Genomic DNA, 16,154 nt, shown 5'->3' on the forward strand with positions numbered 1-16,154 from the left:
TATGCATATTTGAAAGGTGTTTTAAAGCTATGATCAGTGGTTCCTCTCCAGTTTTTATTAAGTATTTGAGAAGTACAGGCTGCTTGGTTTGGTGGCTGTACAACACTCACCGTTAGATAGCTATCTCCATGACTCTGTCGTCATAGTGACTGTGCGGCATCCTTGTTTGCTGTGACGATTAATCATCATTGTCCACGTGACTGGATGTAGAAGTGCCCAAAGATTGTGAGGCACACACTGGTGAGCTTGTGAGGGTTGATCCGGGGAGGATTAACTGAGGGAGAGACCTTCCCTGAATGTGGAGACACCATGTAATAGGCTGGGGCCTAGACCAAATGAAAGGGGAGAAAGGAGAGAGCCAGCCAAATTCCAGCTCTCTCCTCTCTCTGTTTCTTGACTGTCATGATGTGAGCTGCTCCCTGCAACCCTCTTCCATGCTCTACTGAACCTTCTGAAAGGGGGAAATCCTCCTACCGTAAACTGCCCTGTCAGGTCTCTGGTAACAGTGACAAGAAACATAATAAATATGTCACTTACTGAATATGGAGAAATTTTAAAATTTCCTAATGACCAAGTTTTATTGTTCATGTATTTATTTTTATCAAATCTTTATCCTTGAGTCTAGTCCAACCTGTGCAACATATTGAGACCCAGTTTCAAAACATCAGATAAAACAAATACGTTTTTTTTTATTTACTCTCATTCTGGTTTTCTTTTTTCTTTTCTTCTTTTTTTTTTTGAGAAAAATATTAATAGAAAACTTCACTAAAGTGTTAACTAACTTGTCAACTCCAAGAGCAGTTTTTTTTTTTGAAGATAGGGTTTCTCTGTGTCTTTGGAGGCTGTCCTGAAACTAGCTCTTGTAGACCAGCTGGTCTTGAACTCTGCCTGCCTCTGCCTCCTGAGTGCTGGGATCAAAGGTGTGCGCCACCAGCTACCTGCTCCAAGAGCAATTTTTTCACTTCCCACATTTTGTTTTTCCAAGAGAAGTCAATGGAATTTTTTTCTCCTAGGATATTTGATTCAAATGTAACTTTCTAGTTTATGCAGAATATGTTTCTTCAGTGAATTGTGTTTGTAGTTCCCCACAGACAGATTGAGTTCATCTTGGAGTTTGAATGTAGTAGCTGCGCGTGTCAAGAGATGGATGTCCTCTATCTTCAAAGAGATGTCTCAGTGGCTGCTCTAACATAATGTGCCCATTTCAAAAACTATTAATGCTATTAATTTCTTTGGGAAGAGCCATAGGAAAATGAAGGCTTAATATTCATCTTCTGTGGAAGTAAACAGATTCTTACCATTAAGAGTGGGTATCTGAGCAGGATGGGGGCTGCTTACATTTTCACATGAAGTCCTAGATTTTTTTTCAAGTGTATAAATTTCACCATCAGTTTAAATTGTATCGATTTAAATGATTTAAGCATCAAGTACTTCAATCATCTGTCATTTGGGGGTTGGCGAGATGGCTCAGTGAGTATACACCCTTGCCATGCAAGCTTGAGTTCCATCGTCCGAGCCATCGGACAGAGAGGACAAGCTCTGGAAGGTTGCTTTCTGACCTCCACAGGTGCACCAGGGTGTGCCCATGTACACACATGCACACACACACACACACACACACACACACACACACACACACACACACACACCCCAATAATGTACTGCTAATGCTAGTAATAAATGAACTCTTAAAAAGAGGTCTCTTTCTGGTTTGAATATACTGACTTTGTAGTTAACTGAATAGTTATGTGGCAAGAAAATCTAAGTCGTCTGATTGACACACTAAATGTGAGCTGAGTGTAGAAATTTATAACGTGGCTTTAACACCGTCTTTAACTTAACTAAATAATGATCTAGTTCTTTTTATGAATTCTAAAATAAAACCTGTCACTTGATAGTACTTCTGAAGTTTTGCCATGTTCCTTAAGGTTTTTAAAAATTATAGTTAAGATGAACATCTAGAAAAGTTCATGTACCATTGTGTATTTTGATGAATTCCCACAGATAAGAATCCTTCTTTTTGCACCCGTATCTGCATATGGCAATTTGCAGTATCCTTAGGAAGCTCCTTATTGTCGTTCCCCATCCTCTGGGATCACTGCTGTTTGGGCTTTTTCATGCTGTAAGGCTTTTTTTTTTTTAGATTTATTATATATTGTGCCCCTGTGTTTTTCCTGTATATACTCTGTTTGAGGCTGTTGGATCCTCTGGAACTGGAGTTACAGACGTTTTTCAGCTGCCATGTGGTGCTGGGAATTGAACCCAGGTCCGCTGGAAGAACAACCAGTGATCTTAACTGCTGAGCCATCTCTCTAGCCCCCTCATGCCATAAGTTAATACTTCCCATTCCTCACTCTAGTCTAAGTGCGATACACAGAGGTTGCTTTGTCGAATCTGAGTCCTTTTGCTATTGTGCTGGTTATGGGCATTGCTTCCGGATCTTGCACTCTTTACCTGTTTCAGCACTGCATGGATGTTTTGTAACATATTTTAACATGCCATGATAAACATTTGAGTTATTTCAGTTTGGGCTGGTATGGATAAATGCAGCTTTCACAGCTGTGGTTACTTTCTTGTGCCTGCATTTCCGCTGGTACATACATAACGTGGAGTGTATCCATTAGGTGCTTTCTAGTTTAGCAGACACCAGTAAAGAGATTTCTGAGCTGGATGCGCTAACTCACCTCCATGGACAGTCTGGGAATTTGTGTGGCTCTTCAAGCTTCCTGGCACTCCTCAGCTCGGTTTTTTAACTAGGCATTATGACAGGAGTCATGTTGTCTCACTATGGGTGGCTTTTGCATTTTCATGATTGCTAATGATTTCCTTTTTGAATGTTCGTGGGCTGTTGGAGACTCTCGTTTATGAAATGCCAGATTGTATTTTTTGCTCAATTTTCTCTCAAGTTCAGCTTGTCTTTATTATTTTATGGGTCTCTTACTGAACCCAGAGTTCACTGGTTTTTGGTGGTGTTGGCAGCCATTAAGCCCCAGCTGACCTCTTGTCTTTCTTTTTGTTTTAGAACTTCTTTGTGGAGTTCACATCATGAATTCTGATCCCACTTATCTCTCCTTCTCTTTACATCAGCCCTCTGCTCTTGCAAACTCTACCCCCACAAAAATTTAAAAGCAAAATCAAAAACCAACCAAAACAAAGAAACAAAACAAAACAGCAAACAAATGAAATAACAAAAGAGAAGACTCTTGTCGTGGAAGCTGCAGTGTGGCCCATTGAGTCACACAGTTGACCCTTTAGTCCATTCATCTTTACTTGCAGTGTTCCTTGTATTGGTCTGGCTCGCTGCTATGTTCTTCTACACCACTGATAATGGGCTCTTACTGGAGCTCCTCTTAGATACCCTGTTGTTGTTCTGTGTTGTGGGTGTCCTGCTGTTTTGGATCTGTAGGTTTGTACCCTTCACCTGCTCCAAAAGTTCACAGGTGAGGTTGATATCGGAGTAGGCCGATTCATGGCCCTGGTTCTGGACCTGAGTGGTAGCTGGGTTGGCCAGCCTGCCAGCTTTCCTCACTGTCATCACCCAGGCGAGCTCTCTAGCACTGCCTGCTAGCTTGCCCAATGCAGCCTGCAGCAAGGAACGGGGCCAGTTCTCCTGCTGTTGGCCCCTCAGACCTGGGTCACCATGGTGTTGTGAATGTGGGTGTCTTCTTGTCTTTTTCCCCCAGGACCACACCTGACATTTTGTGTGGATTTTGTGGAATTAGAACTCAAGTCCCCATGCTTGATTCTGTAGTAAGTGCTCTTTCTCACTGACCTATCTCCCCAGTTCCTACAAACAGGTTGTACTCCACATTCAGATGTCTCCAGTATTCTGCTGAGCTTCTCATACCTGAGCAAACCATGGTCATGTCCACTTACACCAGCATGCTGTTCTTTCTGAAAGTGTTGCATAGTTGTTGCTCTGAATTTGGTATTTGTTAATGTTAGCTTTGGAAGTGCACACTACTTTTCTTAAGTTTTACTATTTTCCATGTATTGAGATACTTAAAGTGCTCAGTTATCATTTCGTTTGAATTATATACATAGAGGAGTAAAATTGCCAAATACCGCCTTCCATATGTTTTAGGGTTTTACTGTGTACTCAAAGTGTAAGGGTCCACCAAGAAACAACAGTGACTTGAAGTTCACTGAAGTAAGTCCCTATCTCTTGTATCATCATTGTCATGCATCAGGGAATTACTCCAGGTTAGATATATAGCTGTTGATAAATGCTATTTCATATATTTACATATATACATGTATAAATATGTATATGCACACACATGTATGTGTATATATACATATAAAGCAACAACAGCAATATATGTATGTATACATATAAAACAAAACCAATTACCCAGCCATCCAGTGTGCCCACCCAGCCATCCAATGTGTCCCTCCCCATTAAGGCGGAGGCTTTCTATTAATCCAGAATATTTGAGATGTCTGATTGTGTACTTTGTTGAATTGTACAAGTTTTTGTCAATTTATATTACAGTCGTACTTCTCTGCACTGTGCTGTTGAGTGTGGTTTTCTGCTAAGCAAAGCTTGAATAAAGGCTTCTCCAGCTTCTCTTGGTATGCAGTCCTGATTCAAACCAGCAATCTTCATCAAAGCCTGAAACAATATTGTTGAATTTTAGCAGGCCTTCTGAAGGCCACATGATGTTTGCACAAAGCTTAATTTAGATTGTGTGACTCACTTATTCCAGTCAATGTCAACATTTACAACTTAGGACTGGGTGACATATTGTGCTGTAGCTGTGAATTCAGGATAGCATGCTGTCAGAGTAGATGCAGTTTTGTTGTGAGCACGTTAAACTTCACGGACTCTGCAGCTGTTCTCCTCTCTAGAGTTAAGTTTAAATAGAATTACAGGTCACTGTGGGGAATTTAAGTACTGAATACATATATAAGAGAAGATAAACGGCAGCCGCTGCCTCCCACCAGCCTCACTTTCGGTTGGTGCTCATTGTTAATCACATTTATTGTACATTATTCTGAGGCTGCAATTGTTTATCATGCATTTTCCTAGTAAAGAAAATATATCTTAGAAGTTTATGGAACACGTTTTTCTTTGAGAGACAAAAAGTATTGGTTACTGTCACACATGCCAAAACATGACTTGTTCATTCTTTATGAATCAGTTTTTTTGTTGTTGTTTGATTCAAATTGTGCATTGGAAAGGGATAGTTATTATTGATAACATGAATTATGGTGATTGTTTTCTGTTAACACTTAATTGTGATAATCTAAGTTGCGTAGGGGAAATTTCAGTTCATTACTTGTATGTATTTCACCCCATTGAGTGTGGTTGGAGTACATATTCTGATTATTTATGGAGAAAATTTCAACTTACTTTATTTTCTATAGTTGGGTCCCTATTAAAACCAAAACTGTAAACATAGATCCAGCTCTTTCTGACAGCGGGGGTTGTTAGTGGAATTCCAAGAATTTAGTCTGTATTGCATGTAGTCAGTCAAACATGGGTGTTGCATAGATCACAACAATAGGACAAATAACAGACTATTTAAATGGAGTTTTCACTTTGCTGCAGTGATGAACACTATGACCAAAAGCCATTTAGGGAAAGGATTTCTTTTGACTTCCAGGTCATAGTTCATCATTGAGGGAAGTCAGAGCAGGAATAGAACAGACTTATAAGCAGAAATCTTGGAGGAATGGTTCATTCCCAGGCTCCCTCTTAGCTAGCTTTTTTATGTAGCTCAGGAATGTACTGCTCACAGTGGGATGGGCCGTCTTGCATCAGTAACCAATACTATACCCCGCAGGCCAATCTGATCTAGGACATTCCTCAACAGAGCCTTTCCTCTCCCATGACATGAGGCTGTGTCAAGTTGACCATTCAAACCCTTCCCTTCTGTTTTAGACTTTTGAGGCCCATGCTGGCCTCAAACTCCCCGAGTAGCCCAGTTGTTCTTGAATTCATTATTCCCCTACTTATTTCCTAAGCATGCACTACCAAACCTTGCTTTATCTGTCTTTTTAAATGACAAGTTTACTGAGCTATAATTTATCATCAACTTATTCCACTCTGATGGGTAATTTAGTGCTTTGTAATAAATGTACTGAGCTGTGCAAGTGTCCCACACTTTAATTTAGAACATTACTATCACCTTAGCAAGGTCCCCCATTCGGTCTTACAAAGATCTCTCTCTCTCTCTCTCTCTCTCTCTCTCTCTCTCTCTCTCTCTCTCTCTCTTTCTCTGTCTCTCTCTCTCTCTGTCTCTCTCTCTGTCTCTCTCTCTTTTTCTCTCTCTGTATGTGTGTGTACACCAAAGTAGTGGTTCTTAATTTTTGTAATTCTGTGACCCTTTAATACAGTTCCTCATGTTGTGGTGACTCCCAACCATAAAAATCATTTTAGTTGTTCCTTTGTAGCTGTAATCTTGTACTGATATAAATCGTAATATAAATATCTGTGTTTTCTGATGGTGTTAAGAAAATCCTGTGAAAGAGTCATTTGACCCCAAGGAGGTTTCGACCCACAGATTGAGGAACGTTGATGTAGGAGGTCACAGGACAACTTCAGGTGTTGGTCGTCCTTCTGCCTTGTTTGGTGCAGGGTCTCTTGTTGAGTGCTGTGTCTGTCAGGTTAGCTGGCCCATGAGCTTCTGGGGATTCTTCTGTCCCCACATCATCTTGCTGTAGGAGATCTAGGATCACACATGTCTGTCACTGTATGCCTGTCACTCTGTAGATCTAGGATCACATGTGCTTGTCACTCTGCAGATCCAGGATCTCAAATGCCTGTCATTCTGCAGATCTAGTATTGTATATATCTGTCGCTCTGTAGATCTAGGATCACATGTGTTTGTCACTCTGCAGATCCAGGATCTCACATGCCTGTCACTCTGCAGATCCAGGGTCTCACATGCCTGTCACTCTGCAGATCCAGGATCACACATGCCTGCCACTCTGCAGATCCAGGATCTCACATGCCTGTCACTCTGCAGATCCAGGATCACACATGTTTGTCACTCTGCAGATCCAGGATCACACATGTCTGTCACTCTGCAGATCTAGGATTGTATATATCTGTCTCTCTGCAGATCTAGGATCACACATGTCTGTCACTCTGTTGCTTCATGTGGGTTTTGGTCATCCGAGTTCAGGCTCTCATGATTTCATGGCAAGCACCATAACTACTGAGCCATCTCTCTAGCCCCATGAGCAGACCATTCTTGACTTTTCATGAAATACAGAACTAGTGAAAAATGTTTAGTAACAGGGCTTTGTTTATTCTTTTAAATGAATGGGAAATGTCTTCTGTTCCCCAGACACATACATTGCCAGTGTACATTACTTTATGGAGCTATTACTGACATATATAAAATCTGTTTGAATTTGTACAACATTTTACTAAGGAAGATCTTGTGTCAAAGAGACGAATTCTTTCATGTTTGTTTTTGAGCCCTAATTAAACATTTTTCAGTTTGCCTTTAGTGTTTAATCTTTACAACTTTTTATTTTTAGTAAATCACAGTTGAAAACCCTGGCAAGCTCATGCAAAATGCTTAGGGTGATGTACTGCACACTCACAGCAGGGCCTTCCAGACTGTCACACTCATGGATAAAAGAGATAGAAAGAATGAAAGTGATAGGACAGTTGAATTGGGTAGTAAAGACAATTGTTGGCATAGTGGCATTTCACTTTGCATCACCAGAGGGCGCTCTTTTCTAGTTTGTGTATTTGAATGCTGAGCATTTTACCGTGCTGTAGTTTGAAAAATTTGAACCTTCTTGGTGCGGTCTAGGATTCCAGTTGGTGGGATGTAGCTCTGGATATTTTGAAAACTGATGATTGCTTTGTTTTGTAACCTTAAATTAACTTTTTGGCCAGGTGTCCTAAATGGTGTCATTAGAAAGGTTTCTATTTGCAAGTCAATGCTTTAGGCACAGTGTTTCTGGGTTTCATCTTCTGCTCGCTCCCTAATGCCACTGTTTCTCTGTTCATATTGAGGTTTCAGATCGAGTGGAGCGGCGACTTCAGGAAATAGAGAGGGAGATGCGCACAGAAAGAGAGCTGGTGGAAAGACGCCAGGATCAGTTGGGACGCATATCCTTGAAGCTTCAGGAGGTTTGTGACAAGTACTTTCTTGGGATTTGGGCTATTATTTAGTCGTAGCTAAAATGGTTGTGGTTCTGGGTGGGGTGTAGTTCAGTTGGCAGAGTGCCACATCAGATGGGTGTGCTGTTGCCCACCTGCAGTCCCCGCCCTTGGGAGGTGGAGTCAGGAGAATAACAAGTAGTCACAATTCCAGAGGTTGCAGATGGCATTGCACGTAATTCATCCCATAAGTATAGCATCAGTTACAGTTCAGAGTTCAGAGCAAGACTTCCTATTGTTTGTGTGCCCTTAGCAAGGTTTTTTTTTTTTTTAAACACTTCGTGGTTCCAGTTTCCTCCATAGAAAACGGGAATAATAATTTCTGCCTAATCGCATGGGCGAGAGGGTAAATGAGTTAATGCTGGTGAAGCACTTCGCACTGGAGTGAGCTCAGCAGTGAGAGCTGAAAGTGTAATTATGCTGGTTGTTCTGGGGGTATGGACCAGACACCAGGGAGCACCACACTGTGCCTCATTTTGTACATAAAGTGTTATTGGGCCCCAACCCTTCCTGCGCATTACAGTCCCATCCTTGGACACTTGTGTGACACAGTGGCAGATCTGAGTTGTAGTGACAGGCAATGTCCTGCTCGTGACATCGGCAGTCTAGACTTTACAGAAGTTTGCCCATCCATGAATTTGTTTGTCATCAAACCGATTCAGAAGCCAAATGTTACTCTTTACATGTTCATTCCTTTTTATATTGAAATTTTAGATTTATAATGTTAAAAATTAGGACAAAGAATTTTTGTGTAATTGGGTCTCCTCAGTATTCACGTCTTACCAGCCTGACTTTATCATCTTTTCTTGTACACCCGAAGTGCACAGTGTTTTATTTTGAACTAGTTTTGCGAAGGCTGCGGGTCTCATATTGTCTCCGGGTCTTTGCTGCGGTGATGAAGCACCATGACCATAAGCCACCTGGGGAGACAAGGATTTGTTTCAGCTTACGGTTCTGCATCTCCTCCATCACGGAAGGACGCCAGGGCAGGAAGCTGGAGCCAGGAGCTGATGGAGAGGCCATGGAGAAGTGATACTCACTGTCTTGCCCCTCACGGTAGCTTAGCCTGTTTCTTACAGCCCAGGACCACCGGCCCAGGGCGGGCACCGTTTGTGATAAGCTGGGCCCTCTCGCACCATCCATCAAGAAAATGCACTGCAGACTTGCCCACAGGCAACTCTTACGGAGGCATTTTTAAAACCGAGAGTCCTTCTTCCCCAGTAGCTCTTAACTTGTGTCAGGTTGACAAAAGCCAGCCAGGACACATGTAAATATATTTACATTAAAAGGGCCTTTATATGTAGTTTATATTGTTTAGGCCCAAGGAATGCTGCAAACACAGTTTGAAGCAAAATGGGAAGTGACATCTTTCTAGAGACAGGGTTAGACACGCTAATGCAGTAACTAAAGATGTCTCCTTCCTCTGGCAGCAGGGCTGATTCATTCCTGACTCCTAAGCCACCATTCACAGGTACAGCCAAAACAGCAGGGTATAAGCCACACAGAACAAAATGAACTCGTTACCTCGTTTACGGTTCAGGCTTTGCAATTGGAGTCACCTGTACTCAAAGATACACTTACAGACTGTCAGAAGGGGTCATTGCCATTGGGAAGTTGCAGCCATTTACACCTGCATTTCATGTGCCATGCTCACAGCGAGGTGCTTAGCACCATACAGTGCTCTGACCAAACTGTAGGTCTCATGCTGAGTTTTGCTAGTCATGTTCTTCCTGGGTGCAGTGTGAAAACTCAGGCTGCATAGCGTTTGTTGATTTCTGCAACAGTGTTTTACTTCACATCTGTGGTGACTTTGTAGGATATGTTATAGGGTGCCTTTGATTTTGGGGTTTTCGGATTCTTGGCAGGGAACCCAGAAAACTAGTATTATGTCCTTTTCAGAACACCAGATCAGAAGTCACGGGCTAGTGACAGCTGAACACTTGACCGTGGGGTTGCCTGCCAGGGGGCAATACTATAGTGCTACTATTATTCATTCTAATTGTTTGTTTTATGAGGAGACTTGAAAAAAATCCTGTCTTTCAAATCATATTTTACCCACTAATGTGGGTTGATGTTGTTGATTTTCCTTGAAGCAATTATAACTGTAGGTTATAAACGTGGGACCTCTGTCATTGATTCCTTCTGTATGTGTGGGATCCTGTGGCCAGGATGATTTTCTTTACCTCTCGTCTGTCTGTTCCTTTTGTACATTGGTCCATCTTAGACGAGATTCTTATTTCATTAGTTTGGTTCTGTTTCTTCCCTGCCATTGGAAATTATTTTATTGAAGTTCCTTTGTCAGTATTTAATATATCTATGAAGTATAAAAATGAGAAAAACAAAAGCAAAGAATCAAAACAAATCAGGATTTTTATGTGTTTTTAAAATACTGTTTCCTAAAAATTTCAGATATGTGGGGGTATAGATTGCTGACCTTTATCAATTGTCAACTTTTTTGAAATATAAGTAGACACTGCCAGTTCAAACCAGGAAAAAAGATTCTACCCTGAAAGTGTAGTGTCAGCTGAAAGCAAACATTTGCCTTGCCTAAAAAAAAAAATTGCATTTTTTCTCCATTATGCAAAAGGAGGCATGCCCCTGTACCTGGTAATTACTCAGAGGATGCTTTGATAAATAATTAGATGGAGCACATGGGTAGCTCCCTACCCGAATTCAATCTTGATTTTTATACATTTGTTCTGAAAGCAAATTGCATCTGGTGAGCATAAGAATAGCATTGAAGTGACAATTGTTCTTTTTTTTTTGCAGGAGAAAATTAGAGAAAATTTCCACACTTATTTTTCCCTCTTTGCAGAATGCACAGAATTACAAAGAAAGGGGAGAGGAAGATTGCTTCCCACCCCGGTTCTCGAGGAGCCAGAGCCCGAGTATGCGCCTTGCGATTATCAATTGGCTCAGAGCTGGAGCTGAGCTGTGGTTTGGATTGCCTCTCTGACAGTACAATAGAAGATCACTGTTGATACGAACCCTTTAATTTCGTATTTTGTCACTTTAATGTAAGCAGTGACCTATATGTTTTTAAAAGGTGCTCGTGGCTTATAAACAGAACGTTGGGAACTGGAAAAGATTAATTTGGGCTTTTCCTGCTCCCAAGTTAAATGGCTTAGAGTGTTCTGGAAAGGTCATGTTTAAGGAGACCGCTTTGCTTTCTTTTTCATATTGGAATATGCTTATGGAAATTCCTATACTGAATGGTAATAGGCACTGGTGTGTTTATGTCTGACTTTGGTGGGAGTTGAAGTCATAGGTGGGTAAGAGGGCCTGGACTTTTTAGCCAGTTTACTTTTTTACATTTTCAAATTGTGTATTTCAAAGAGTGAACAATTATGACTCATAAAAGTTACTGAGAAATTAGGAACACTCACTTAAAACATCCTAGATGTTGGATGTTGAAAGTCATTTTCAATTGGAGCTCCAAGGGGCAGGCCTAACACACCATATATTTTTGGCCGGTAGATGAAGTCCCGTGACCTTCGCCTCTTTCCATGTAGTGAAAAGCAGTGTTAACCACCGGAAATTGGTGGAAGCAAAGTCAATCTCCTTTTCTTGTTTAGAGTTGGTTCCTGCCCTTCTTTCTGTGGCCACAAGATTGGGGATTCCCTTTCCTGTTTGAGCCCAGTCACTCCATCTGTTGCAGCATGTGAATGGTAGGCTTTCCCACAGGAGCAAGGGGCTTTAGGGGCTTTGGATCCCTGTGTCAGAACAGCCGGGGTCAGTGTTTCAGGACAGCCTCGCTGGGATGGCTTGTCAGTTATAGTTTGTGAGGTCATCTCTCCGTATATCCTTTTAGGTTTGGGTGATGGTGTGAGTCACTTTTGTTGCTGTGATTAAAAAAGAGTTTATTTGGGCTTATGGTCTCAGAGGGGGGAAGAGTCCATGATGACAGGGAAGGCATGGCATCAGCTGCCTGAGCAGGAAGCTGAGATAGCTTCTACTGCAAACGGGAAGCAGAGCAAGCAGACTGGAAGTGACGTGAGCTTTGAGAACCCCAGTTCAGCTTGGCGATGAAGGAGGCCTGGCTATACAGAGTCGAATCATTTCTGTTTTCCCTACTAGTGTGTTTGAGCAGGCTTTTGTATATTTGTTGGCTGTGCATTTGTAGATCTCTTGCTTACTACTTTTACTCATGTGAAATTATTGGGTTATTGGAGTTTCCTGAAAGTTGTTCTTTTTTATTGGAGAAAGAACCTGAGCTATTTTCTGTCACTGTTAGTTGCTTAAGCATATTGTTTTAGCACTTGGTTTTTCTACTCTAATTTGAACACCATGTCTATTATATATCAGTTTCCCACTACATCTGTCTGGTCTCTATATGTCTCACAATTTATCTGTTTGCCTATTGCTATTCTGGTGTCATTCTGTCTTAATCATCATAGCTTTCATTATGATGTTGTAAATAATGAAAATGAAGATCATTACACTCCATGAAAAACCATATTGGCATTTTGATCATAATTATATTCAATAGGTAGACTAATTTGAATGGAAGGTCTTTTATAATGTTTTTCAATAGAATTTTACAGAAGTTGTTAATTTGAGAGTCCTATGCACCTTAAAATCATTCCTTGGTGCCCTGGGAATTTTCTTCTTAGTGGGAAAGAGATGCTTCCTTTCATTGCATCTGACTGGTTATTTATAGTATATAGAAGAGTAACTAGTTTGTAAGTGACTTTTTATTCAGCAGACTCAGAAACACAATGGACTGGCTTTTAATTATACTTTTATTCCTGCCAACTCCCAAATTGATCTCCTTCCATGGGTAGAACTTGTGGGACAATGTGGATTGTGACCTTATTCTTTTGTTGATGTTTCTGAAGTGTCTCCTGGTATGGTGTGTGCTCCTAGGTCTGAAGCAACCACTGCTCACATAAACATTTTTTTTCTTTATTTGACAAGAGGACCTTTTGTGTCTTCTGATTTCTTACTTTTAGTTAAGATCATGAGTAATTATGACAGATGTAGAATCCTAGCTACTTAAGGCATTTTCATGTGATTGTTTTTAGTATTGCTGGTGGTCAGTAGTTGTTGAGCTTGACTTAATTAGTGGAGAAGTTTGTTAATGATCTGCTGTTTTTATGTATTCATTGGTGAAATAATTTGCTGGTGTTTTCTTCATTTTCATATTTACATTTCTTACTGTGATCTGTTCATAACATTTTCTTTGTGCTACGTTCCCTGATTTTAAGATGCAAGGTTATACCATATTTGCCACCCTGAACAGAACTCAACTCCAAGTGGTTGAAGAACCTCAACGTAAGGCCAGTACACTGGACCCAATAGAAGAGAGAGTGGGGGAATAGTCTTGAACTCTTGGCACAGGAAAAGACTTTCTGAACAGAGCACTGTTAACCCAGGCACTAAGATCAATAATCAGTAAACGGAGCCTCATGAAACTGAAAAGCTTCTGCACAGCAAAGGACAACAGGCTTTGGAATGGAAAAAGATTTCTACCAACCACACACCCTATGGAGAGCTAATATTTAAAATATAAAAAGAACTCAAAAATGGACTTCAAGAAAACAACCCAGTTAAAAATGAGACACAGCTCTAAACAGAGAATTCCGAAAAGAGAATACTCAAATGGCTGAGAAACACTTAAAGAATTGTTCAATATCTTTAGTCATCAGTAAAATGCAAATCAAACTTACTTTGAAATTTCATCTTACACCAGTCAGAATGTCCAAGATCAATAACACAAATGACATTTTATGCTGGCAAGGATATGGCAATAAAGGGAATATTCATCATTGCTGATGTGAGTGTAAACTTGTACAACCACTAATCCAGTGGTAGTACCTCAGGAATCTGGGAATAGACTTATTCTAAGATCCAGCCATACCACTATTTGGGCATAAACAGGGTGTTTTCTCTTACTACAGAGACAGCTGGCCAGCTTTGTTCATGGCTGTTCTATTCATAATAGCCAGAAATATAAAATAGACTAGATGTCAGTCAGTTGGTGAATGGGTAAAGAAAACGAAACTTTACACAGTGGAATATTACTCAGGCATATGGATGGAGCTAGAAAAAAAAATCATCCTGACTGAGGTAACCCAAACCTAACAAGATAAATATGTTTGCTTATATATGAGTTTTAGTTGTAAAGTCCTCAGTAACAGGCTACAGACTGTATAGCCACAGAGGGAGGTGTGGATTTCCCTAGGAAGAGGAAATAGAAGGGTTATGAATGACAAGGGTTGGTGGTGTGGGCGGTAGGATTGGAATGGAGGATACAAAGGGAAGGGGAGGGAAGAGGGGTTGCAACAGCTAAAACTAAGAGCCATTTGAGGGGTGGCATGGAAAACTAACACAGTAGAAGTTTCTTAAAATATATACATATATGGAAGAAATCTAAAAAACCATCAAATAGCAGAAGAGATGGTGCCCCAACTAGACATCTCTCATCACTAAATGAAGCATCCATAGTTGAGAATAAGTTGCATCTAGTTGAGTTGTTGACCAAAGCGGGTCCCATGGAAACTTTCAAAGAATCAGGCTATTGCTCTCCACAAACTTGTGGTAAGGCCCCGTTGCTGAAGACAGCACCTACATAACTCATTTAACATTGAGAAGTCAAGTTGGTGCCTCCACAGATCCTTCACCCCTCTAGCTAGTGTTCATAATCCTGGGAGGTACTCTGAACTCTGAAAAGAGAAGGGTTAACACCAATCCAGCTACACAACCTTCCATCTACAATGGTGACCTGCCTGCAAGATTGCCGGTGCAGTTGTGGCACAAAGCTTGTAAGAATAATCACAGTCTGATTGGATTTAAGGCTCACTCTGGAACTCGTATCCAACACTGCTCAGGTGGTCAAGATCCTGAGCCTAGATAGGCTACAGACCTAGGGAAAACTAAACACTACTATTCTGCTAAAGGAATGCAGCAAAAAAAAAAAACCAAAAATGACTCCTAATGTCATTCTACTATACTTAGAGATAATATCTTACTTAGTCATCATCAGAGAAGCTTCCTCTTGCAGAAGATGGGAACAAGCACAGGGAGCCAAAGCTGGACAGTGTGCAGAGCATAGAGACCTCGGCGCACTCAGTCCTACATGGGATGTCTTCATCAAATCCCTCCCCTCAGGGCTCAGGGAGCTCTGTAGAAGAGGATGTAGACAGATTGTGAGAGCCAGGAGAGATGGAGGACACCAAGAAAACATGACCTAGACAAAACAGGGCTGATGCACATCCGGACTCAAAGAGACTGCAGCAGCACGCACAAGGTCCGCGGAGGTGTAAGCCCAATGGGGTCCCAGAGCCCAGAGGGGAAGTGGACAGAAGCCTCCATCCCTAGCTGTAGTTTGAATATAATGGCCTCCATAAGCTCACAGGGAGTTGCACTGGTAGGTGTGGCTTTGTTGGAGTAGGCATGGTCTTTTTGGAGGAAGTGTGTCACTGTGGAGGTGGGCTTTGAGATCTCATATGTGCTCAAGCCATGTCCAGTGTCTCAATTCATTGGCTTTGAATCAAGATGTAGAATTCTCAGCTCCTTCTCCAGCACCATGTCTGTCTTCATGTTGCCATGTTCACCATGCTGATAATGGGCTAAACCTCTGAACTGTAAGCTACTCCAGTTAAATATTTCGGTTATAAGAGTTGCTGAGGTCATGGTGTCTCTTCACAGCAACAAAAACCCTAACTAAGACGCTAACTTAGAAGCTATCTACAGTTGATAACTGCTTGCGAAAGATAAATTAGCTTTGTCCAATGGAGTGCTGCTGGGTATAAAACACTTAAGGGCAGGCTCTGTGCCCAGCAGTAGATGGCAACACAAAACTAACTCAATTTTTGCTTTCTTTGCCTCATAATGCTTTGTCATGGCCCTTTCTTTTTCTTTTACCTTACAGGTATTATATATATATGTATATATATATGTATATATGTATGTGTGTGTATATATATGTATGTGTGTGTATATATATATATATATATAATGGTTTCCAGCTTTGTGTTTTTATGGGATTTCTGTCTGTGTCTATATGTGTTTCTTGGGCTTTTTT

At 41.0% G+C, this 16,154-nt stretch overlaps 1 protein-coding gene across 9 annotated transcripts in view; it reads left to right on the top strand.

Moving 5' to 3' along the window:
- The window catches only part of Cep128 (centrosomal protein 128), a 345,498-nt gene that overhangs the window by 40,064 nt on the left and 289,280 nt on the right, over positions 1-16,154 (top strand). For all 9 annotated transcript variants that reach the window (XM_040742677.1, XM_040742676.1, XM_040742670.1 and 6 more), the window contains one exon: positions 7,982-8,098. In XM_040742677.1, coding sequence (XP_040598611.1) covers positions 7,982-8,098 — 117 coding nt within the window. The remainder of the gene's footprint in view (positions 1-7,981; positions 8,099-16,154) is intronic.

This window comes from Mesocricetus auratus, unplaced genomic scaffold (assembly GCF_017639785.1).
Source record: "Mesocricetus auratus isolate SY011 unplaced genomic scaffold, BCM_Maur_2.0 Super-Scaffold_15014, whole genome shotgun sequence".
Classification (NCBI taxonomy): domain Eukaryota; kingdom Metazoa; phylum Chordata; class Mammalia; order Rodentia; family Cricetidae; genus Mesocricetus; species Mesocricetus auratus.